Below are 24,685 nucleotides of genomic sequence, written 5' to 3' on the forward strand. Positions count from 1 at the left end.
ATGCCTACATTACGATATTTGAATGAAAATAATCGATTCCGTTTGTCAATAAAGGATTAGAAGGTCTTAAGCGACGAAGACGTCATTCTGCTGTGCGTTAAAAGAAATATGGCGAATCGTATACGGTATATGAGAAAATATCGGATATAAACGTCACGTTTCTGGAAAATCATCGGATATTTCTCAAATTTGGTCAATTCAATTGGTAGATGAATCGGTAGCGCACATTTCGAAGTGAAGATATAAAAATAACAATAAAATGTCGCTTAAATGAGCTGTTGGTGCGTTTTCCAAAATCTCTTGGGATAATAATATGTAAAAACTAGCTGAACCAGCTGGCGGTCGCCAGTCTGTCTCGCTAGGTCTTGCAGACGGCTTGGCGGTGTTGGATTTTAATATAATTGTGAAGTATGCATAGAGTTTTCCCTTCGGAATTGATTTTCATTCACCTCAAGACAGTTTGACATTTTGCTGATTTGTCAGTTTTACGATTTTCAAGTCGTCACTGTCAATATAAATTTGGGGTCATATGCGTAGTCTATTCTGGAGTCTGGCCTTCACAATATCGTCCGACACCACCTCAGGCTGATAGGCCAAATAGAACAGCTTGCAATCGCCGATTGCGACCACTGACATTTTAATAGAATAAAATATGTGTAGTTATATAAATGTTTCGTTAAAACACGTGCATTTAAATATGATAAATAATTATACATCTCATAAATTCGAATATAAAGCAATGTATGTGATTATTATAAATGGCGATCCAATATAACATGAATATTAATCTGCCACGGGACCCATTTAGATAATAAAAGGTTAGCAGTATATAAATAATAAATGCTTGCAGCCGTTGAATAATATTTAAAAAATTAAATTTTGAATTAAAATTTAACCTTAAATAACATAGTCTTCCGGTGCGGGACATTCATATCGAAACAAAATTTATTTTGGGTAGGGTTTGGGTATTATAAATAGGTAGGTATATAAAATCACAAATTAAAAAAAATATAGCAATTTATATGACCAAGTACAGTAGAATTAGGTTGGGATAACCTTCATCCAGCAGTGGATTGATTCTGGTTGATGATGATAAAAACGATATTATGAATGGGTAAATATAATATCAACAATTTTGATAAATATAGCAATCGTTTAACCGCTAGTAGTAGAATCAGGTTGCGGAACCCTTCATCCAGCAGTGGATTGATCCAGGTTGATGATGATGATGATGACGATATGAATGTGTAGTAAATATAATGTCACCGATTTTGATAAATACAGCAATTCAAATGACAGAAAGGAGTAGAATCAGGCTAGGGAGGCCTTTATCCAGCAGCGGATTGGTTCAGGTCGATAATGATAAGGATGATAGAAATAGGTATAATATCACAAATTCGTTTAACCGCTAGTAGTAGAATCAGGTTGTGGAACCCTTCATCCAGCAGTGGATTGATCCTGGTTGATGATAACTATATAAATATGTAGATAAATAAAATATCACAGATTTTGATAAATACAGCAATTCAAATGACAGAAAGGAATAGAATCAAGCTAGGGAGGCCTTTATCCAGCAGTGGAATTGTTCAGGTCGATGATGATGAGGATGGTAGAAATAGGTATAACATCACAAATTTGTTTAACCGCTTGTAGTTGAATCAGGTTGTGGAACCCTTCATCCAGCAGTGGATTGATCCTGGTTGATGATGATGACTATATGAATATGTAAATAAATATAATATCACAGATTTTGATAAATACAGCAATTCAAATGACAGAAAGGAATAGAATCAAGCTAGGGAGGCCTTTATCCAGCAGTGGAATTGCTCAGGTCGATGATGATGAGGATGATAGAAATAGGTATAATATCACAAATTTGTTTAACCGCTAGTAGTAGAATCAGGTTGTGAAATCCTTCATCCAGCAGTGGATTGATCCTGGTTGATGATGATGACTATATAAATATGTAGATAAATATAATATCACAGATTTTCATAAATACAGCAATTCAAATGGCAGAAAGGAATAGAATCAGGCTAGGGAGGTCTTTGTCCAGCAGCGGATTGGTTCAGGTTGATAATGATAGGGATGATATAAATAGGTATAATACCACAAATTTGTTCAACCGATAGTAGTAGGATCACGTTGCAATATTGTCAAGAATACAATCAACGTAGAGAGGCCTTCATCCAGCAGTGGATTTATTGAGGCTCGTGATAATAATGGCATTATATATAGATAGGTAGATAATAATATAATATCACTGATTTTGATAAATATAACAATTCATGTGTAAGTAAGGAGTAGAATAGGGGCGTAATGCTCAATTCATACTTACCACAAACTTAAAGTAAAATTGGTAAATAGCCGAAATCCATCTGTTAACTATAGATTATAGAGATAAGGAATCCTTAACCATATACTACTTTTGTTATGAACTCGCCCCTTCTGTATTACCAATTACCACTGACAGCTGTTGTCAACATAAATGTTCGTGTCTATAAACAGCCCATACACTCAAATTCATTTAACAATTGATCTCAATATGGGTATTGAACAATTATTAAATATCCGTGACATTTAATACGACATATTTCCTTTACTTTTGTTGATTCTGTACATGTCTTAATTTAGTAAAACCGATTATCGAATTGAAATGTCAGTGTCAATGAATTATGAATTAACTTTTCTTATTCGGATTTAGATATTTATGTAATATTAAACCAATAGATAGGTAGTTAAAATATATAAGTACTTAGTTACCTACACACCAACATGGTAAAATTAGTTTTAATCACTCTATATAATTATTCATATCATGGCATATTTGTAATAATTGTAAATGACAAAATCTGACATTTCAACGGCAAGTGTTACCGTATCGTGAAAAACATGGGTCAAAAAATAACTTATATTATTCACTAATTGCGGAGACATTTAATCATTTTAATTAAATATTAATTGTGTATTTATAGTTATTGAATTTATTTTGTATATTTTTCATATATTTGTCATCGTTTAACAATTACAAAATAATTTACCTAAATTATGAAAAAGAGAATTTTTATATATGGTATTATTTTCAATAGAAAAACAGAACGAAGCTATTGCAGAAATGGTGGACCATAGACAACTCGATCATAACTATGAAAGGCTTTCTGGATAGTGTTTTGTTGTAATTTTGTTGTAATTATGACAGACGATTGAGCATCGCGCTCTAGGTAATTATTCAATAAAAAAGATTGAGTGAATAGCCACAAAGAAGTATTTTAAAAAATCAAATTTGGAATATCACGTTATCTATGAAATGGCGGACAGTGGCGTACGCTGCTGTTGAAAGATAATATACGTAGTGAATTGTACCAAGATTATTGTTTTCTCACCGGAAAAAAGTGCGCCAATGCCTACATTACGAAATTGAATAAAACTAATCGAATCCGTTAGTCAATTAAAGGATTAGAAGGTCTTAAGCGACGAAGACGTCATTCTGCTGTACGTTAAAAGAAATATGGCGAATCGTATGCGGTATATGAGAAAATATCGGATATAAACGTCACGTACCTGTAAAATCATTGAAAGTTTCTGAACTGTGGTCAATTCAATCGGTAGATGAATCGGTAGCGCACATTTTAAAGTGAAGATGTAAAAATAACAATAAAATGTCGCTTAAATGGGCCGTTGGTGCGTTTTCCAAAATCTCTTAGGATAATAATATATAGGAGATATTTATTGTTTAATCAGTGAAGTGTATGTGTTTTAAAATGATAAATTTTGAATAAAAGATTCATAATAATACATATAATCTCCCATATATTATTATCCTACAGCTTTTTATTATCCTACAGTTTTGGGTTTTGGCGAGCGATTGTATGCCTTATTTGTCGTGTCCGATGGGTTCAAAAAAATAATCCGTTCTCGAATCGTTTAAAATCATAATTTCACAGTTGACACCCGCAGGATTCGTTTCCAGTCGATTTCGGTGATTTTTGTTTACTTCCCAATACATTTTCGAGCGACATGCGACTTTATTGACCGGGCACTCGATTGGGAAAAAAATCACTTACTTGCAACACTGGTTGTACCCCCGTAAAAATTGTACCCCTATAACCTAAAAATATCCGTATTGACCAATTATTGTAATTGTAATCATTATTTACGTTAATTACTTAATAATCATTATATTTTTAATGTCTCTATAAACGAGTATGACAAACAATTGTCATTTTTAACACTGTTCTTTAAATCAAAAGGAAATGATATTTCATATTATTAGGTAGGATATAGGTAGATGTCATATAATAATCTGTATATACACTTTTATCATTCTTGACTTCCCACGACACTTTGTTAGCTTTCGTAACTTAAAAATGTATCCTGTTATAATAACTGAACACATTAAAATCGAATAAACAAAAACATTTATACAAATTTCCATTAAAACTGTTCATTTTATTATCCGGTTATCGGCGCGCATTTTCTGCATTTTCACCAGTGTTGCCAACTAAAATTTTCAAAGTTCAGTAGTTTTTTGATTTTTTCTTCAAAATATCAGTATATTGACAAAAATGTATTTAATTCAACGATTGTGTTTGGTGAATGCGTGCATATTGACATAATCTCACAAGTGTCTTTTAAAAAATCATGTAAAAAGTGACTTTTATTCATCACAAATATCATAATTTCTTCTTTTCCTGACAAAAATTTCAGTAGATCTACTGAAATTTCAGTAGACATAGTAACACTGATTTTCACGATCAACCATAGACAATGGCTATTATATGTATATTTTTATGACGACCCATAGACAAATATTTTAAAATTTGATAAAGCTCCATTTTGTTTTTTTTTGTAAAGCTATTATATTATTTTTTTGAACCAATGAAACTTATATACATTTAATTAGCTCATATAACCCAAAAATATTTAAAAGGTATTCAACATTAATTGGTGTTATAATATACATATTATTTAAATCATCATCAACCAGGATCAATCCACTGCTGAATGAAGGGTTCCGCAATCTGATTGTACTAGCGGTTAAACAAATTTGTGATATTATGCCTATTTCTATCATCGTTACCAACATCGACCTGAACCAATCCACTGCTGGATAAAGGACTCCCATAGCCTGATTCTACTCCTTTCTGTCATTTGAATTGCTGTATTTATCAAAATCGGTGATATTATATTTACCTACATATTTATATCGTTATCATCATCATCATTAACCAGGATCAATCCACTGCTGGATGAAGGGTTCCGCAACCTGATTCTACTACTAGCGGTTAAACGAATTTGTGATATTATACCTATTTCTATCATCCTTATCAACATCGACCTGAACCAATCCACTGCTAGATAACGGCCTCCCTAGCCTGATTCTACTCCTTTCTGTTATTTGAATTGATGTATTTATCTAAATCGGTGATATTATATGTATTTACATATTTATATCGCTATCATCATCATCAATAATCAGGATCAATCCACTGCTGGATGATGGGTTCCGCCACCTGATTCTACTACTAGCGGTTAAACGAATTTGTGATATTATACATATTTTATTATCCTTATCAACATCGACCTGAACCAATCCACTGCTAGATAACGGCCTTCCTATCCTGATTCTATTCCTTTCTGTCATTTGAATTGCTGTATTTATCAAAATCGGTGATATTATATTTATATACATATTCATATCGTCATCATCATCATCGACCTGAACCAATCCACTGCTGGATAAAGCCCTCCCTACGCTGATTCTACTCCTTTCTGTCATTTGAATTGCTGTATTTATCAAAATCTTTTTTTTGTAGTTATTTTTTGAATTGCTGTATTTATCAAAATCGGTGATATTATATTTATCTACATATTCATATTGTCATCATCATCATCATATACCTGAACCAATCCACTGCTGGATAAAGGTCTCCCTAGCCTGATTCTACTCCTTTATGTCATTTGAATTGCTGTATTTATCAAAATCGTTGATAATATATTTATCTACATATTCATATCGTTATCATCATCATCATTAACCAGGATCAATCCACTGCTGTCAACCAAATGTCAGTGGTAGCAATCGACGATTGCCAGCTGTTCTGCTAGGCATAGCAGCCTAAGGCGGTGTTAGACGATATTGTGAAGGCCAGACTCCTGAATACACTACGCATATTATTTAAAATTTATATTGGCAGTGACGATTTGCATTTTGTTAAAATGACAAATCAGCGAAATGTCAAACTGTCTGACGTGAATAAAAACCCACCCCGAAGGGAAAACTATGGCGCCGTACATGTATGCTTCATAATTATATTATAATTCACCACCGCCAAGCCGTCTGCAAGACCTAGCGAGACAGACTGGCGACCGCCAGCTGGCTCTGCTAGTCTCCTATATATTATTATCCTAAGAGATTTTGGAAAACGCACCAATTTTTTTCTTTAAATACCATTTTGTTGATTTTTAAACTATTTCAATTCATACTTTAGACTCCCGAATCTACTTCCATTTGAATCCGTGACAATCTGATAAAACTCGACACAATCACAGATAATATCAATTTCAAATCGCGTTTTCTATCCGTCACCATACATTTTCGCTACTTTACTGTTCATCTACCGCAAATTAATTATAATGTCGCTTAATACTTTCTATATAATCGATATTTCACAAATCTAAATTAATATTCCACAAAACTATTCAAATCTGTAAGAGGCACATTGGCGTACTATTAGTTTTAACAAGAAATAAATGCATATTTTCTCACTAATTACTACGAAAATATAATCTAAAACCACTTCACTGTTTTTTATCTGTCAAACTAATAGACTAATGATTGTCATTTGTTTTCTTTCGCTTATTAGTTAACGTGTCAGTATATTTTCAAATTTAGAATTTGTGAAAATCCAAGAAAAGATCGAACAGTAATGTGACATTACAAATAATAGCATAGACATTAATTGCAATATTATATGTGTATTCCATTGCCAATAATAATAATGGAGAATTTTAATACTACTATCAATGAATAATTTCAGATACCTATAACTAATATTAATAATATGTATTACATACTACCATATTATAAAATATATGGTTATTCGCCTTATTATTATTCGCCTGCAGCTTATAGATATGTACGGCAAATTTTCAACACGTGTTTGCCGCACGAAAAAACACTTTCGAAATGGTATAGACAAGTTAATTGCGATCCAGGATTTACACAGGAGTCGATCGAAGCTATTATGCTCAAATCTGATAATAGCACTCATCCTCTTGTTTGTTCCCTGATAATGGATGAGATGAGTGTCAGAAAACAGTTAGAACGAGTTGGTGATAAAGAAATGGGATACGTTAACTTTGGTGCTAATTTTAAAGGAGATCAAATACCCCTTGCACGCGAGATACTAACTTTTATGGTTGTTTGTGTCAACGAGTCATGGAAACTTCCACTTGGATATTTTCCAATCGATGGAATTTTCGGGGAACAGAAGGGAGTTTTAGTAAAACAATGCCTTCAAATTTTAAAGGAATGCAATGTAACGTTTGCTGGTGCACCTGCTAATATTGGGTTGTTGTTTCGATGAAGAAAATTTTGTACCATATTTTGTTTTTGATAACCAAAAAATAGTTGTTATTTTAGATCCTTGTCATATGATTAAACTTATTCGAAATGCTTTGGGGGATAGAAAACTTATAATAGATTCAAATGGGGGACTTATTAAATGGGATTTAATTGTTAATTTACAAATATTACAAAGCAGTGAAGGGCTTCATCTAGCAAATAAATTTAAAAAAAACACACATAGAATACACTAAACAAAAAATGAAAGTTCGATTGGCTGTTCAGTTGTTCAGCGATTCTGTAGCTGATGCTATAGAATTCTGTGCTTATCAACTAGAGCTGCCAGAGTTTGCTAATTGTGAACCGACAGTAAAATTCATTAGACATGAATAAACTTTTTGATATATTTAATTCCAGAAGCAATAATAATTGTTCGGGGAAGTGGAAAAAGCCGGTATGTTCTGAGAATTAACCTGCTATTTCTTCATTTTTCTCTGAAGTATATGTCTACATTGGAGGTCTTAAATTTAGAAATAGGAAAAGGGTCATTAATAGCAACAAAAAAACAGGTTTCTTAGGATTTCAAATGGACAAATACGTGCGCAAGGTGGGTATAACACCCAACACTTAGTCAATTTAGATCAGCTTATAAAAAAATATTGATTAATGCCGAACTCAACGCTTCTTTCACCGGTAATTGCATTCCTTTAGATCACATATCAATTCTAAATTGCTCTAGCAACCCCATCAGCATAATCAACTCTTCATCATCTAGGGCTAGAATATGCGATGATGGGGACATAAATTCCAGTTCCGGAGATATTGATTTTGACGATATTCTTGATTCAATTTATATAAGCAACTATGTCGACGAAGTCGTAACGAAAATGGTAAAGTGTGAAAAGTGTCTGTCAGCGATCACAGGTGTCAGGGAGGATCTCATGGAGTCGTTGATCGTTGCGAAAGATAGAGGTGGCTTGGTGTACCCCTCAATGGATGTAATTTCCATTTGTACACGCAGTGAAAAATCTTTAGAGAAGCCCTGCATCAAAGCGGAGGCATTCGTATGCATCCAAAATTTAATTTAGAATATTTAAATAATAAACTTAAATTTTTTTTTGTTAATTGCAACTGTATTTTTATAAAATTAGATAATCACATGAATGATACTTCGCCATTAACAAACACGTCACAAATTTAATGAAACTAGTTTCAAAAAAATATTTAGAAATAAGATATCATCATTTAGCGAAAAATGCAGAGCAACTAATCAACCATATTAGACAATATTTTAATAGATTAATTATACTTAGGAATCAATAGTTTTTCAAAATATTATTTTCTCAACGCTGACTTTCATAAATTATATTTCAAATAAAAACATTTTCGTTATAAATAATCGATTTTTTTATATGAATTCATATTATTTATGCAGGGCTTCTCTGATAATAATATTTATTATGTTAAATAGATAAAATATTGTAATTAACTATATAATCAAATTTTCAACATACCTACCTGTATTTTGTGTCTAATAGGTTTATATAAACAAGTAATTTTATACACAATATGTCAAAAACGAACCCATGTTATATTTTTATTTCATAACATATTTTCAAAATACACATATGTAAATAGGTAGGTAATATAATAAGCTTTTTTTTGTTTGTAATTAACTGTAATTATTTGTGTTTTTATTTAACAGTTTTATCTAAACAATAATGCTATATTATTTTATATAGAACAATATGTAAAAACAAGACCATATTTCTTATTCCAATATTTAACCATTTGCTATTAACTGATTTGTGTTTAATTTTTCAAAATATTGTGTTTTTTGTGTTATTAAAAATAAAATACTTACTTCCATTTGCATTATTCTTTCTTACCCTGAATCCTAATAAAGTTTTTATTGCGGAAACTTTTTATAACGAAAATACGTTTATCATAAATTGGTTGTAAGCTTGTGTTGATAAAAAAAAATACTCGGTGGGGCGTTTTTATGTCCGAGTATGGCCCATTTGCAGCAAAGTGTACCTAATTTCAGAGAAATAAAACTTTATCTCACAAAACGAGTACACACTGACATTTGTGTGCTACCTCTGTGGGAGGAGTCCAATCTCTTTGTTATATCCTTGATACCTCCACGTTTCTACGTGTATGGAGGACCCCTTTAGGGTAAAGTACGAGCGAAGCTATGGATGCCACATTCATGTTTCTTATAGTCCGCTAAGCCAAATGTCCGTCTATCGCCGCTCGATCAAATAAAATGCTCTGTACTTTTATTTATTAACGAAAACATGTACAAATTGCTAGATAGGTGAGATAAAAGTCGGTCATTCGAGATTGGTATGATCGAGACTTGGAAGGAAATAATTTTAGTTTTTAAATCGTATTTATATTAAGATACCTAATGTTGTTTCCTTTGGTCTCGATTCCCCCGAAATCGCTGTAGCTTTCGATTACCTAGCTAAAATGTGACCTGGACGACCCTTAACCCTTACAATGCTACGCAACGATATATTGTTGTTTTTGATAATGGCCAGAAATGCTAACAACGATCGTCGTTTTGCTTTTGATGCCTGAAATGTTAAGTTAATTTGGGAACATACTACTGCACCAGTGGTACGAAACATTGTTTTATCTATTTAGTTTTATTGTTGTATAATATAACCCGATTCATATATGCTTTGTGACTGGGTAGGTTTAGAACTTATAACTATTGTATTTTTTTTCATGGCATCAACCTTTTTACAATAAAAACAATTCCAAATACAAATTTCAGTTTACCATATAAAAATTTGTTTACAGTCAAATTCTTGGTGAAAAGACAATGTTTTATTTTTATTTTATGCATTTGAAATAATGGGAAAGACTTTTACTCAACTCAGTGTTTAAATTAGAGTGGATTTGTGATATATATATTTATAAAAAAATAATGAAATAAAATCATTTGCAATACATATTTTAAATGTTCCAATAAACAAACACCATGAAGACCTTTTTCACAAATCACGCATATTTTACGCGATCTTTTAACGAGGCCATCATGCAAATTTTCCTAATTCCACTGCTTTGTATTATCCCTCGTGTGGAATAACCGATTGTTTCCAATAACTGATAAAAATCAAAAGTCTGTGCGCGGATCGTGCATTTCGCTCGCTCTCGTGATCGCCCGTATGATAGAGCGAGAAAGAGATATGTCAATTACTTGCCTCGTTATCTATTCAAAACGATAAATTAATTACGAAACGTGTTTTCATAATATTCCGATTTCGCAGAATCAATTAGAGTGGTAAGGTGTCTAAAAATAATACAATACTTTAATTTATCGACAATTATTGATTGACTTGTTGATTGAATTGATGATTGACCGGATTTTGCACAACATCGTAGCAGCCAAAGGGTTAAGGTAAAACCCAGGTAAGGGCCAAGCATTCTGCCGCGGGCGAGAATGACTGAGAAGGGTGAGCGTTCAGGGGTTGATCGAGAGGGACAGCGATAAAGCCAAAAAAAGGGGACATAACCGATGTGCGATCTGCCAGGGCAGTAAGCCGAAGCCTTTGATCCGTGATGGACTTCGTGTCCCGCTTAGAATCGACTTCGCGAAGAATATAATTTGTTGCTGTTTATCTACTTTTTAAAACGATTTCTGTATCGACAGGAATCGATCCGGTTAGTCAACACGTGTTTACTACATACCAACTTCCCATAGCAGTTGAGTGACGCGAATCGCGATTTGCTGGCGACACAAGGCGCCCAGAGTTGTCTAGATAATTTAAAAATCGAGAAATTAACTTGGATTACCCTTCTATAAATAATAGTGTAGCCGTGCGATCACTGCGAAAAAAAAATATAAGTGAATCGACTCGTGAAAATTTAATTAATATTCAGCAAACTTTTGACCGACCTTTAATCTCGAATGTGCCTGTAACTTTATAAACTGTGAAAAAACTAATTGTGTTCCTGTGTGTTGTGTTGTGTAGTGTATGTAACTTTTTGTGAACCATAATTAATAATAAAAACCGTTGTGCTTTGCGTCGATTAATTGGTGCGTTCATCATTTTTATCATCCCGGCATCCTATATTTACCCAACTGTCAAGACTACCTTACACTGAACGTGCTCTACCAACCCAAACCCAGCTTCGATTGACCGCCCTGAATAATTTACCATCTCTGAGCTAGTCGAAGGGTGGAAGCTGGTCATGTGACTCACACATATCGACATACCCCTAAAGCATATAGACATACCCCTTGAGAATGGTAATTGAGTATCTTAAAAGACTTATTACGAGAGATAGTTTTTACATTTTTTCAATCTAATGGGATCTTCCCCCATTGAATAAATAAAACGTATTGTAACGCAATACCTAATCTAAATGTATGAAAAATTAGACTACCCTGCTGTGGCGATGGGTGGAGGTAGGGTGGATCCACCATATATAGTACAGACTAAGCTTTGTCAGTTATACGTATTTGTTTACATTGAAATAATAATACAATTTACATATGTTGTCAGTTAGTTTTTAAAATTCAATTAAACCATGGGAAAACCAAGCCATAATACGCATCTGTCTATAAAATATTTAAAATAATGCCATTAAATCATACATCATTTTGGATTTTTAAAACTCATTCACCGCGGAGTATTTAATTACTATTATTAATTACCACATCCATCTAATGCGGACACAACAGTTGTGCCGTCAGCGCTGTAAGGATTTTAACTCATTTTTCCGACCATGTCCGATCTAGGATAGATATAGGCCTCCACAGAGTAGAGGTTTGTATTAACAGATTTTTGTTTTTTACGAGAAATGGATGTCGGCCACTTACTCAACCTATGAGGTCCATACCCTGACTCACACACAAATTGAAAAACAATATGTGTACTTGCCAGACCCAGGATTCGAACCTGGGACCCATAGTCCAGCGTTATAGTCCAACGCTTAAGCCGTGCGGCCACCGTGGGCGTAACTCATTTACGGGGTGTTTTACATGGGCGAAGTCGGCGCGGAGCGGCGCGCGCTACTCAAACGTATAACCGTGTGTTAAAATGTTCGTAGATAGTTTTTTTTTCGTTATACGTTTAAGTTGCGACCGCCGCTCCGCGCCGACTTCGCCCACGTAAGACGTTGCGTTAGTGCTAACACCGCGACTGTCGCGTTTGGAGTACTTGGCCATTAGATATAATTAACGTGTTATTTAAATGTGGTAATTAAAAGGTATTTAAAAGTTAAGCAATGATTGTGTTAAATAGATAGAAGAATATTTTTAACTACTACCTATTGTTTGGTTTAGGCAGGGTTTAATGAATTATGTATAAAAACAAACAATTAACAACGTGTATAATATGTATTCTTAGTTCAACGAAAACAAATAAGTATGAATGAAAAAGTGCAATATATAAACTTATTATATTCAATTAAAATGTGAGTGGTAGCAATCGGCGATTGCCAGCTGTTCTGCTAAGCCTATCAGCCTGAGGTGATGTCAGACGATATTGTGAAGGCCAGACTCCAGAATAGACTACATACTCATATGACCCCAAATTTATATTGGCAGTGGCGACTTGCAAATCGCAAAACTGACAAATAGGCGAAATGTCAAACTGTCTGAGTTGAATGAAAATCCACCCGAAGGGAAAACTATAGCGCCGTCTATACGTCTATAGCGCAAACTATACTTCACAATTATATTTGTATCCAACACCGCCAAGCCGTCTGCAGGACCTAGCGAGACAGACTGGCGACCGCCAGCTGGCTCTGCTAGTTATAGTTTAATCAGTGAAGTGTATGTGTTTTAAAATGATGTCGGTAAACGTAAACTTTATCAATAATAATAAGAATTCCTTCGAATAAAGAGTCGGAATAAAAAAAGGATGGTCCGATGACATCTGTGGAAAGTGAAAAGTATTTTTCAACCATTAAAAGGATTAAATCGTCTTTAAGAAATACTTAATACTTACCATGAATCAGGACAGACTTAACTGTCTACCTCTGTTAAGCATTGAGAAAAAACTTTTACAAACAGTTCCAGACTTTAATGAGAAGTGATTGAGGTGTTCGCTAAACAGAAACAACGCTGAATTGATATGCTTTTTAAACAAGATAAGAAAATTTTTAGTGCACCCCCAATGAAAGCAATTTTGGAAACCACCGGCCGCCACTGTTCCAATACCATTCATCCGAGTGCGGTGAAACTTTCGTAAGTTGTTGTGCGTACACCCGCGAAGATTTCTGAATTAGAAAAACCATCTACTTCTTCTTCATTTATTCGTATGGTTCCTATACCATTCATCCGATTGCGATGAAACTTTCGTCAGTTGTTGTGCGCACACCCGTGAAGGTTTCTGTATTAGAAAAACTATCTTATTTTATTCGTATGTTTCCTATACCATTTATTCGATTGCAATTAAACTTTTGTCAAGTTGTTGTGCGCAGTGGCGGCCGGTGGTCTTCAGAATAGCATTTTCTGGTAGTGCGCAATGGTTTACCTTCTATACCCAGCATTGGAGCATAGGGCAAGCACAAGTTCGCGCCACTTCCCTCGGTCCAACGCCAACTCTTGCGCCTCCCGCCATGTCAGACCTGCAGCACGTAGGTCGCTTTTGTAGTACCGCTGCAGGGTGAGGGAGGGCCGGCCATGGCAACGGAACCCTTGAGGCTGTGCTATAAGGGTATGAAGTGTCACACTCTTTGGCGGCATCAGGAACACTTGTCCTAGCCACGTAAAGGTCGTAAAGCGTCTCTTCATGATTACCTTAATCACCGAAGGCTGCCGTGTCAATAAGCTAAAATAATATCTTAGTGTATCGTGCACTAATACGTATCTGAAACGTCGAACTTCTCAGAAGGTAAATTAAATATGTCTCTGTTTTTTTATTCTATTTCTTAAAAAAGTTTTTAAACAGTTAAAATGATTTAATATCAATAAAGAAAAATAAATGTCACGGTTTATGGCTTTACGCTTGAACAATTAATGCATCAGCCAAATATGAACCGTTCTAAAAACGGATGACGTACGCTTGGTCACTTTGTTAATAGTGAAAAGCAGTTTGTTTATTTCTTAAATTTCACATTATTGTTAATTTAAGTGAAATTATAAAATAAACTAACATTGCATGGGTAATATTTATATTGTAAATCAGCGTTCCTTCGAACTCAGATTTATTTCTGATGTATTTATATGTCATTAAAAGTATGTTTCTCTTATATTATCGTTCTAGCGTGGTAGCGTTTTGTATAGAATTTTTACACACTTTATGATCGGCGCACGAAATTAGGACTCTAGAAACAAAAACGCCAGTTTCTGTTTTATAAAATGTTGGCGAGTTAATTTTTAACAATTTCACATTTAAGATTTAATGAATCGCCAAACTTTTACGAAAATACCAACACTCGCATTTATTTCTAAACTACTCAAATACATTCAATATAATAAATCAAAATTCAAAAAAAACACAGCTACTACATGAGTAGTAGGTCGTAGCTGAATAATATATTATATTATATAAAATATTGTGTATCCAAAAGCACTTCAATAAACAGAATTAAAACACTTTATTTCTTTGAGTGGCATTGCAACGCATGCCGGGTACTCGCTAGTTACCAATATAAATGCAATTTGAGAAGCACTAAAGTTGTATGATTATTTTCAAAAAGTTAAGAAACCATTCTTCCATTACCCGCTAACCATCACAGATTTTAGAAAAAAAAACAAGACTTTTCTTTTAGTTAAAAAAAACATTATGTTACATTTCGGACAATACAGTATCTTATTTTTTCAGTCAGTCTTGATTGCTGTCAACCAATTCATGTAAAAAAAAGTTTATTTCACAATGTGGTGGAACTGAAAGGTGATTCATTTTTTTTAAATGGGGATACAAAAATAATACTTGCCTGTCTTCATTTTTTTTTATTCAAAATGCTGGACAACAAAATTCAATCAATTATGTACATAGACCATTATAATAATTATATACTTCTGTACGAGATTATCAAGGAATGTCAATAATTAATAAACTTCAATGTCAAGGAATGATCAAGAACTTCAAATTACATACAATTAAAATTGTTACAATAAAAAAAAACAAAATTATGTGTTGGCGATAGATACAGTAGAAATCCGACATCCTGATGATAATTTTTGCAATGTAACAGTTTTTTTATTGATTGATAATAGAGAATATTTATACAATTTTTTTTTTACTGTTTAATACTACTTGATGAACAGAAATAGACTTATAAAAAACAAATACCTACTTGAAAATATTCCGACCACAGACTGGAGGTTTGTATTAATAGATTTTGTTTTAACGAGGAATGGATGTAAGCCATTTGCTCAACCTATTAGGTCCATACTCGGACTCATACACAAATTGAAAAACAATATGTGTACTTGCCATGCTCAGGATTCGAACCAGGGACCCACGACGCTATAGGGCGACGCTTAAGCCGCGCGGCCATCGTGGGACTGTGGGGCAGGATGAAATCTTGTGTTAAAAATTATGAATCAATTGTGGAAAAAGTTTAAAAACAAATTATAACTCACATATTAAGTGTTTGTTTTTTATAATAAACATCTAATAAAGGAAATTTAAAAATATAATATCATATTCTCCAATATGTAATTAATTATTTAGATCTTCAACATCACTATGTACTAAGTTTGGATGATCAAGATTCTAGTGTATGTGTATTCAATATTATAATAGCCTATACAGCTACCATAAGTTAAACCAGAGGTTCCCAACCTTTTTGTACTCTAGAGCACATTCTAAAATATCGGTAGGGTTGCGGGCACCACCTATTTTTAATCGACAAACTCCTTCCATAACTTATTCATAACCCATAATTTATTTTCTTATATTCATAATTTATTAATAAATAATAAACAAAAATGTTTCAAAATAATAAAACTATTATTCAAATTGCATACACACAGAGAAATGTATTTACAAAACGTAAACAAAGTAAACAAAAACACAAATACAAAGAAAACATTTTATAAAAAAAATAGAATATCAATATGTCAATGTGATCTTTGGCATTGCATATCATTGGCCAGTGCAGTAATTAGGAGAGTATGACGATAATTCTGTTAGCAAACAATCATAAAGATGTTCATCGGTGAGTCGAGATCTATATCTTGATTTTATTAAGTTCATGTTTGAAAACAATGATTCGCATAAATATGTCGAACCGAAAAATGATTCAATTTTATATGCCGGTTTTTTCAAAAATGGGAACTTTTCTCTGTCCACTGTATCCCAAAAGTCCTCTGATATTAAGGATTTAAGCAAAAGATCATTCTTAAGCTCCAAAATATCTAACTCAAGTTCTTCTGTCTTACCTTGAACAAAATCTGCAATACATGCGACCATTTCCATTACATTTATTTGGCAAGTAAAAGGATTGATACAGAAGGAAACAATTGGCTCGATATCTGTAAACTGCAAAAATCTCTCTTCAAATTGTTTTTTTAACACTTGAAGACGCTTAATAAATAATGACCCGTTTAATTCATTGTTATCTAGCATTTTATTCATATGTGGGAAATGCACGAGAGAATTGATCTGAACAAATCCAATTTAGCTTTAAATGACTTTACAGAGATTATCATTTCAGCTATGTTTTTGTCTTTCCCCTGCAACTCCAAATTTAAAGAATTCAATTTTTCCATGATGTCTGTGAGAAATCCCAAATCAATCAGCCAGCGAGAGTCAGCTAGTTCATCATAATTTTCCTTTTTATCGTTTATAAATGTTTTTATTTCTTCAATTAAACTCACAAATCTTGTAAGAACCTTTCCTTTACTGAGCCAACGTACTTCAGTATGCAGAATAAGATCATGTTTTTTATCTTCAGTATCTTCTAACAGGGCCTTGAAAAGTTGGTGTTGCAAAGGAGCTGCTCGAATAGAATTGATTATTTTTGTAACTATTTTCATAACGTGTTCAAATGGCAATAATATTTTACAACACAGAGCTTCCTGGTGGATAATACAGTGGTAGGACATGAAGTTTGAAAATGATTCATCCTTCTTGCAGAGGGCAATAAATCCTTTGTTTTTACCAACCATTGCTGGTGCCCCATCGGTGGTTATCGCAGACAGCTTGTGCAAAGGCATATTTATTGACTTGGCGTATGTTCTGAATGTATTATAAATATCCTCACCCCTTGTCTGTCCTTTCATAGGTAATATTTGCAACACATCCTCTTTTACTGTGAAGATACTAAATACCATTCTCACCATAACTGCTAACTGTACGGTGTCTGATATATCTGTTGACTCGTCAAATTATAGCGAGAACCAGTCACATATTTCCAAGGCAGTCTTTAACTAAGTTTGTATGTCTGTTGAAATTGCATGTATTCTTCTTGTGACGGTGTTATTTGACAACTGTAAGTCTTGTATTGCTGAGACAATCTCACGTTTATTAGAAAATCCATCAAACAAACAATCGGCACCAGTCAAAAAAAGTTTTTTAAACAACTCACCATCAATGAAAGGTTTCTTCATTTTTGCGAGCATGTGAGAAATTTTGAAAGAAGCAATGTTGGCCTTTTTAGAATTTTCCACATGTCTAGTGAAAACAGTCTGTTGTGCAGTTGGACTTGATTTTAGTTGACATATTTTTTTCTTTCTTCACATCTTCTTACATCAAAAGTGGCATGAATTGTCTGAAAGTGTCGTTCAACATTATGTTTTTCCGGCACTGCAATACTACTACAACACAACAAACAGACGCATTTATTTTTCACATTAAAGAAACAATATGATTCCTCCCAGTCAGTGTTAAAATTATAGGTTCGTTGTCTTTTACTTGGTCCATTCATTTCAGAACTATATAGAAGGAATATCAAAACTCCTAATTCGTGTTTCGTCAGACGAAGATGTCTCCTAGCTAACTGTTGCGACCCGAACGGGGCAGCAATCGCAATCACAATGACAACAACGCGGTTCCAGGCGGGGAATGCTATTTGCACATCACTCCTTGTACACGCCGAAAACCCGAACTGAGCTAATGAACGCCGAAGCAATCGGGACGGTACGAGCGTTCATCGGCTCAGATCGTGGCGTTCGTTTACTTCGGGTTTTCTGCATGTGTCAGGCTAGCGTGAAAATTCTGTCTATGTCGAATAGTGGCGGGCACATACGAATCGTTTGGGAACCCCTGAATTAAACGGTTATTTAAAAAAATAAATGATTTGAATGGTTTTGAATACCTATTTACATTATTTTGGTGGAAGTTTTAGCCGAGGCATAATGTATACTGTATTCAGTAAAATCTCATTAATTCCAACAGCAATAAATTAAAACTTATTGCAATTCAAATTTTCACTCAATTTTAATCCCACTAAATTGTTTCGATACAAAAAAGTCTAATAATTGTTATTGACCCGTGAACATTAGTAATTTCGATGAATAGAACAAAAATCTGATGAAACCAACTATAATAATTATGGAATATTGTCAAAAGTGTAGCCAGCCGGTCCAACTCAACGTAATGTCTGGTCGGTGAGCATAACCACACGCTACCCATGTAAATAGTAGTGTACTGTCTAGGTAGAAGCTGATGATACAGGAGTACCGCTGCAGAAGTAATAAGGCGAGATAAGGTAAGACGGGAGGGACGACACTGTCAAAACCGTCTGGTAGCCTCCACCGACCGGCTGTTGATGGACTGTTGTGTCGAGTTGCAGCGACTGACTAGCTATGGGCGCACAGGGTTATCACTTCTATTTTACTTCATAACACTCAAAATTGCTAATAAAACAGTGTTTTTGTTCAATAGTTTCTTTGTATTTTGAATATTGGATGATTTTTTAATACCTAAGTAAAAAATTCTGTATTTTGAATTGTTTTTTTAGGTTCCTACAATTTCAAATTAATGAGATTTTACTGCAATAGAATATTATGAACTTATGCACTAATTACCATATTTCACAACATAACGATTATTAATTTACTATCACATTTTTGTATTCTTATATGTAGGTAATATGAAAAAGCATAAAAGTATCTTACATCTGCAAATATTTCATCAAATAAAAATAAATAAAATTGCAAAATATACATATTGCAATAAAGAAAATTATACATAACAAATATTTCCCAGAGAAAAAATAATAATTGCAACATTGACAATCGACCATTCGCAATTGTGGAAGAATTCAGATTTTTTAAATTTATTACGTACCTAAACACTTTTTATAGAATGAGCTTATTCTTACACAGTAAGAAATAGTAAACATTTTCTAAACCATCTCAAAAGACAGCACAATACAGATCAACAAAATGATAGTGTCTGAGAGAGCGTAAGTTTTATGTGAAGGGAAATGTTTTCCCATTTGATTATCTCACAATATGAAGGATGGAACTTGCACCTGATGTCCAGGAATCTGTCATCGTCTCGAGTTTGATTGATGCAATTCTAATTCAACATCACCAAGCATAAGTGGTATTCATCGCATTCCAACTGAATACAAATTAGGAAGGAATTTTCAATTTCAATTTTTCTTGCGATTATAATTGAATCAATGTTATCAAATGAAAGTGATTTTACTTATGCATGAGAGATGAAATTTGAAATGGGAGCATCAAAAAAATAATATCAAAGAAATTATTAGATTGAGATAATTTGCACTTTACACTTGCGTTATCAAATTACATATCTGAAAAAATTACATAATTAGAAAACAATTCCTTAAGGCTATACTTCAGTTGAGGCATGGTCCAAAAAGATCGTGGCTACGCGATGCGCGGATTGTGCAAATGATGCATGCCTAACGAAATATAATTTGTCATAAAAATTCAACATGCGTCCATTTAATGTTATGTTTATTGCAGGCGCGAAGGGTGGAGGTAGGCTGGTTAAGATTCGCTATAAATAGTGCACACTAAACTTTTTTAGTCATATGTATTTGTTTTTATTGAATTAAGACTACAATTTACAGATGATGTTAGTTAGTTTTTAAAAATCAATTAAACCATGCCTAAACGAAACCATGATAGTTTTGGTCTAATTTGGGCAATACGACAAAATTGTGCACACTTTTTTATTCATAGTTATTTGTTTTCGTTGGATTAAAAATACATATTACACATATTGTTGGTTAATTTTTTTAATTTACTAAGCCTTGACTAAACCAAACTAAAATAAATAAAAAATATTATTCTATTTATAAAATATTCAAAGTTATGTATGATTTAATTGCATAATTTTAGATATATTATAGATAGACATGTATTTTTTGACTATTATCTATTATGGCTTGGTTTCTCAGGGTTTAATTGAATTTTAGAAAGTAACCAACACTATCTGTAAATTGTAGTCTTATTTCAATTAAAACAAATATGTATGTCTGAAAAAATTTAATGTGCACTGTTTATGGCGGATCTCAACAGCCTACCTCCACCCTTCGCCACTGGTTTATTGTTATATTACTAATAATAATAGTATATTCTCATTGACATGTTTTCCTTTTCAAGTACGTATGTAAAGTTTTTTGGTCATCTTTACACGATTTAAGAATATATTCATCCGACGCCATGACAAAACAAATCGACGTGCGCACACCTCAACTGTCGGTCTCCGATTGGCGATAAGTGCCAAATTTCGTCGCACCTACTGTTGAAAATTATTTGCCGTTTCACTGAAGTACGCTCTTAAGAAAAACAATATTATTTACCTAGATTTTAGACAATATCTTAATTCCAATATTTGACTGAATGAGTGATAATGAAAAAAAAATTGATTATGTCTCTCCAGTGATGCTGTTCACAGGCGAATTTGTAAAATTGCGATTCTATAGATCTCAAGGTGCTATAAATTGATGGATTGATTTATACGAATATCAACTGTTTTTCACGCGGGAACTTGAGGACCGGTGGAAAGGTATCCGGTCATTGCTCTCAGCGGACTCACATGTCCCGTTCGAGGTTCCAATGCACCGTTTGTCGGTACCTTGAAAAATGTTATATAAAAATATTTTTTATTCACAATTATGCAACATTCAAAAAGTAGTGGAGGAGCTCATGCTGTCGGGACAGTCAGGATAGTCGGGTTGGGGGAAGTGGAGGCAGCACAGACCGAAGCACGCGGTTCACAACATGTCTCATAAGCCACCTGCACCTGTCCCCGCCCCCGATCCTGGCCCCGCTCGGTGGCCGAATACAGAGCCGATGATGGCCCGGACGGATGGCATGGAGCACTGGCCGCCTTCTCTCCGACGCCCCGGTTCACCGTCTCGGGAGTCTGAGTTAACGGAGGGAGTGTTGCGGGGCTCGTCAGGCCCGTCTGAGGGCGAGGGGGAACCGTCCTCTGGTGGGCGGGCTGCATCACGTCTCCTGTGTGGTGGGCGGGGAGCAGCCGCACAGTTGTCGGTCTCGCGGGTCGGTGCAGCCCCCCCCGTCTCGGTCTCGAGGTCCACACTGTGGAGGGGGCAGGCGTGCTGGTAAGACACCGCTGAGGCGTGGCCCGACCGTCCTGAGGTCAGCGATGCTCCCTCTTCCCACTGGTCCGTGGCCGGATCATATACTTCCACGATCGACAAGAACGCCTGGCCGTCGTAGCCACCTGGAGATGAATATTATTTTATTCGAGAACACTCAATTCAATTTCAACCGGTATTTTAAGAAAACAAGCTCTGTGATCGTCTCAGCATCCCAATAAGATTATCGTTGGTTTATCATGTACCGACTCAAATTTGACATAATTAATTTGAGGTCATTTACACCAGGGATTGTCAATTGGTTTTTGTTCAGGAGCACATTTATGTTCAAGAATGGATGTTTAGTTGCATTTAGACCAAACGAACATGGAGCTGGAGCATTCTGTTCCTGCACGCCTGGTGTAAACACACTAGTGAACAATATCCACAAAACAAGTTAAAACTAAAAGAGCTAGAAACACTGCAAGCGAATTCTCCGGCTCTCTTTCTGCGTTTTTGTTCGTTTGGTTTAAACTATCACATTTGTTTGTTCGCGAGACATATTTTTGGCTGGTCAATTTTTATTCTCTAATATTTTCTAAATGCAGCGAATCTCTGTAGAATCCAAAAGAATGCTTGCTCGCTTGACAAAAAGCGTTTACGTCAAGACAATTTCGCTGGATTGGGGAAAGAACGAGAATTTGATCGCTTGGTCTAAATGCTGCTTAGGTACCTATGTTCCAGTATATCAAATCAAACAAATCCAACTGGATAGTCAGAAACTGTTAAATGTCACGGTTTCAAAGAAATTTTGCGGGAACACGATTTCCGGCAACTAATTAGTGTTGCCAGTACCTAAAATTAATTCAATAATATATTTGTCACTATAACAGCAATACATTTATTGAAATATCAACTAGTCATGAAATTCCAACCTCCTATGGCTTGTCATCTACAATAACACAAATTTAATTCAGTACTGTGATGACTGGATGGCAGACGGTTATAACTGGAGTTTTTTCACTTTTTAAGTTTTCTTCCATAATATGTTCCAAATTGTACATTCTTTGATGTGGAAAAATATTAGAGCTGCAACTTTATTGGTCACAAAGTAATGTTAAAAGATATTTGCAGCTGACCAAATGTGAAAAAGTTGATATGGCAAAAAGATATACCTATCTGCTTAAAATGCAAGATAACAATAAAACTACAATCTTATTAAAATAAATGATTAGAGGTTTGTATTGGGATGCTAATTCTGCTTATTTTGATATAAAATATTTCAAAACTTGCTCTCCTGTAAAATTGTGTATAACCGTTTGACATCATAGTACCGAATTGTCGTATTCAATTATTTTATATATATAAAATATAAATAATGCTTCATGAATAGGTACCCAATTAGTTCATTTATCAGAATTATATGACAAAGGTATTCAAAAATTACTTTTGTCCAAAGCTTTTCCTAATCGCCCACTTGTTTGATTGTTTTCATGTTGACATATGACTTGACGACAGTAGAATATATAATTAATAAAATCGATAGGTAGTTTTAAAAATTAGTTAGATAATATAAAACCGGAACATTCCCTGTTGATTTAACATAATATAGTTTGTAGTTTAGAATCCATTACAATATATTATAAATAAAACAAAATAAATTGTCGGTATGACATGATAATACGTTGATATTAAATCAAACTCTTTACATAGAGAAAATGGCCAGAATTATGAGATAATAAGACCAAAAGCGGTTTCTTGTTCGCATACGGTTACAGTGAAACCCTGATTCAACAGTTTTCAATGAACCCTTAAAAAAAAGATAAATGTGGGAAACAATAAATGCGCGATTTAAAAAAACTCATTTTTCTCTTGGATTTTTTTCGGCGTGTTGAATTATTTTCAGTTTCTCAGCTAGAGTTCTAGTTTTCTTCATGGGGGGCATTTTAGTTGCGGTTTATAAAAATTTGTGATACGAGATGTGAGGGGAGCCTGAGCGCCGACCGACATGTGCAAACAAAGTGACGCGACTGAAAGGTCTGTATGTATCATAAACAATTCTACGAAAGCGAAATGAAAAATATTCAACAAAAACGGTCAATCGGGATAATATTTGTGACAGGACCATAATATTTAGACGATAGATCAAGGAAAACGATAAATCGGGGAACGGTTAATGCGGGATTCTTTAACATTGTTATATGGGTGTTTGGCGGGCAAAAAAGAACGATCCGTGCGGGAAAACGATTCATGCGAGAACGGTAGATCGGGATTCCACTGTACTAATGAATAATAGCTATTGATTACTAAGCTATAATATACCCAATTATACCGCATACGCATTGCGTCAATTTTAAGCTGTCAAACCGTTGGAAACGTTTCCTGGAACGCACCTAGAATATGGATTGCACTACAGTCCACTTTTGGAAATAGGGTAACATTCTAGGGAGGTTCTTTTATCCCATAACTTTGCCATTTAGAAAGGAATTTTTCTTTATTCCAGATTAATATAGAATGCGAAAAGTTTAACTTTATGTGCGGCAGCTTGGTTTACTAAAATCCTCTCTCGCAGTTCCCTCTTCACTCCCCTCACCATGAAAGCATTTGATGCTTCTTTTTTTTCTACTGGAGGTCTGTGGACCACTGATGCATAGAAATTTTTGGTGGTCTGCAAAATTT

General features: G+C 34.3%; 1 protein-coding gene across 1 annotated transcript in view; it reads right to left on the reverse strand.

Moving 5' to 3' along the window:
- Nucleotides 1-21,573: 21,573 nt before the first annotated feature.
- Keap1 (kelch like ECH associated protein 1) overlaps nucleotides 21,574-24,685 on the reverse strand; it is a 48,835-nt gene continuing 45,723 nt past the window's right edge. The window contains exon 13 of the mRNA XM_085952484.1: nucleotides 21,574-22,152. Coding sequence (XP_085808610.1) covers nucleotides 21,692-22,152 — 461 coding nt within the window. The 3' untranslated portion in view covers nucleotides 21,574-21,691. The remainder of the gene's footprint in view (nucleotides 22,153-24,685) is intronic.

This window comes from Rhyacophila brunnea, unplaced genomic scaffold, assembly GCF_057557595.1.
Source record: "Rhyacophila brunnea isolate RB1 unplaced genomic scaffold, BYU_Rbru_1.0 scaffold_3, whole genome shotgun sequence".
Taxonomy (NCBI): Eukaryota; Metazoa; Arthropoda; class Insecta; order Trichoptera; family Rhyacophilidae; genus Rhyacophila; species Rhyacophila brunnea.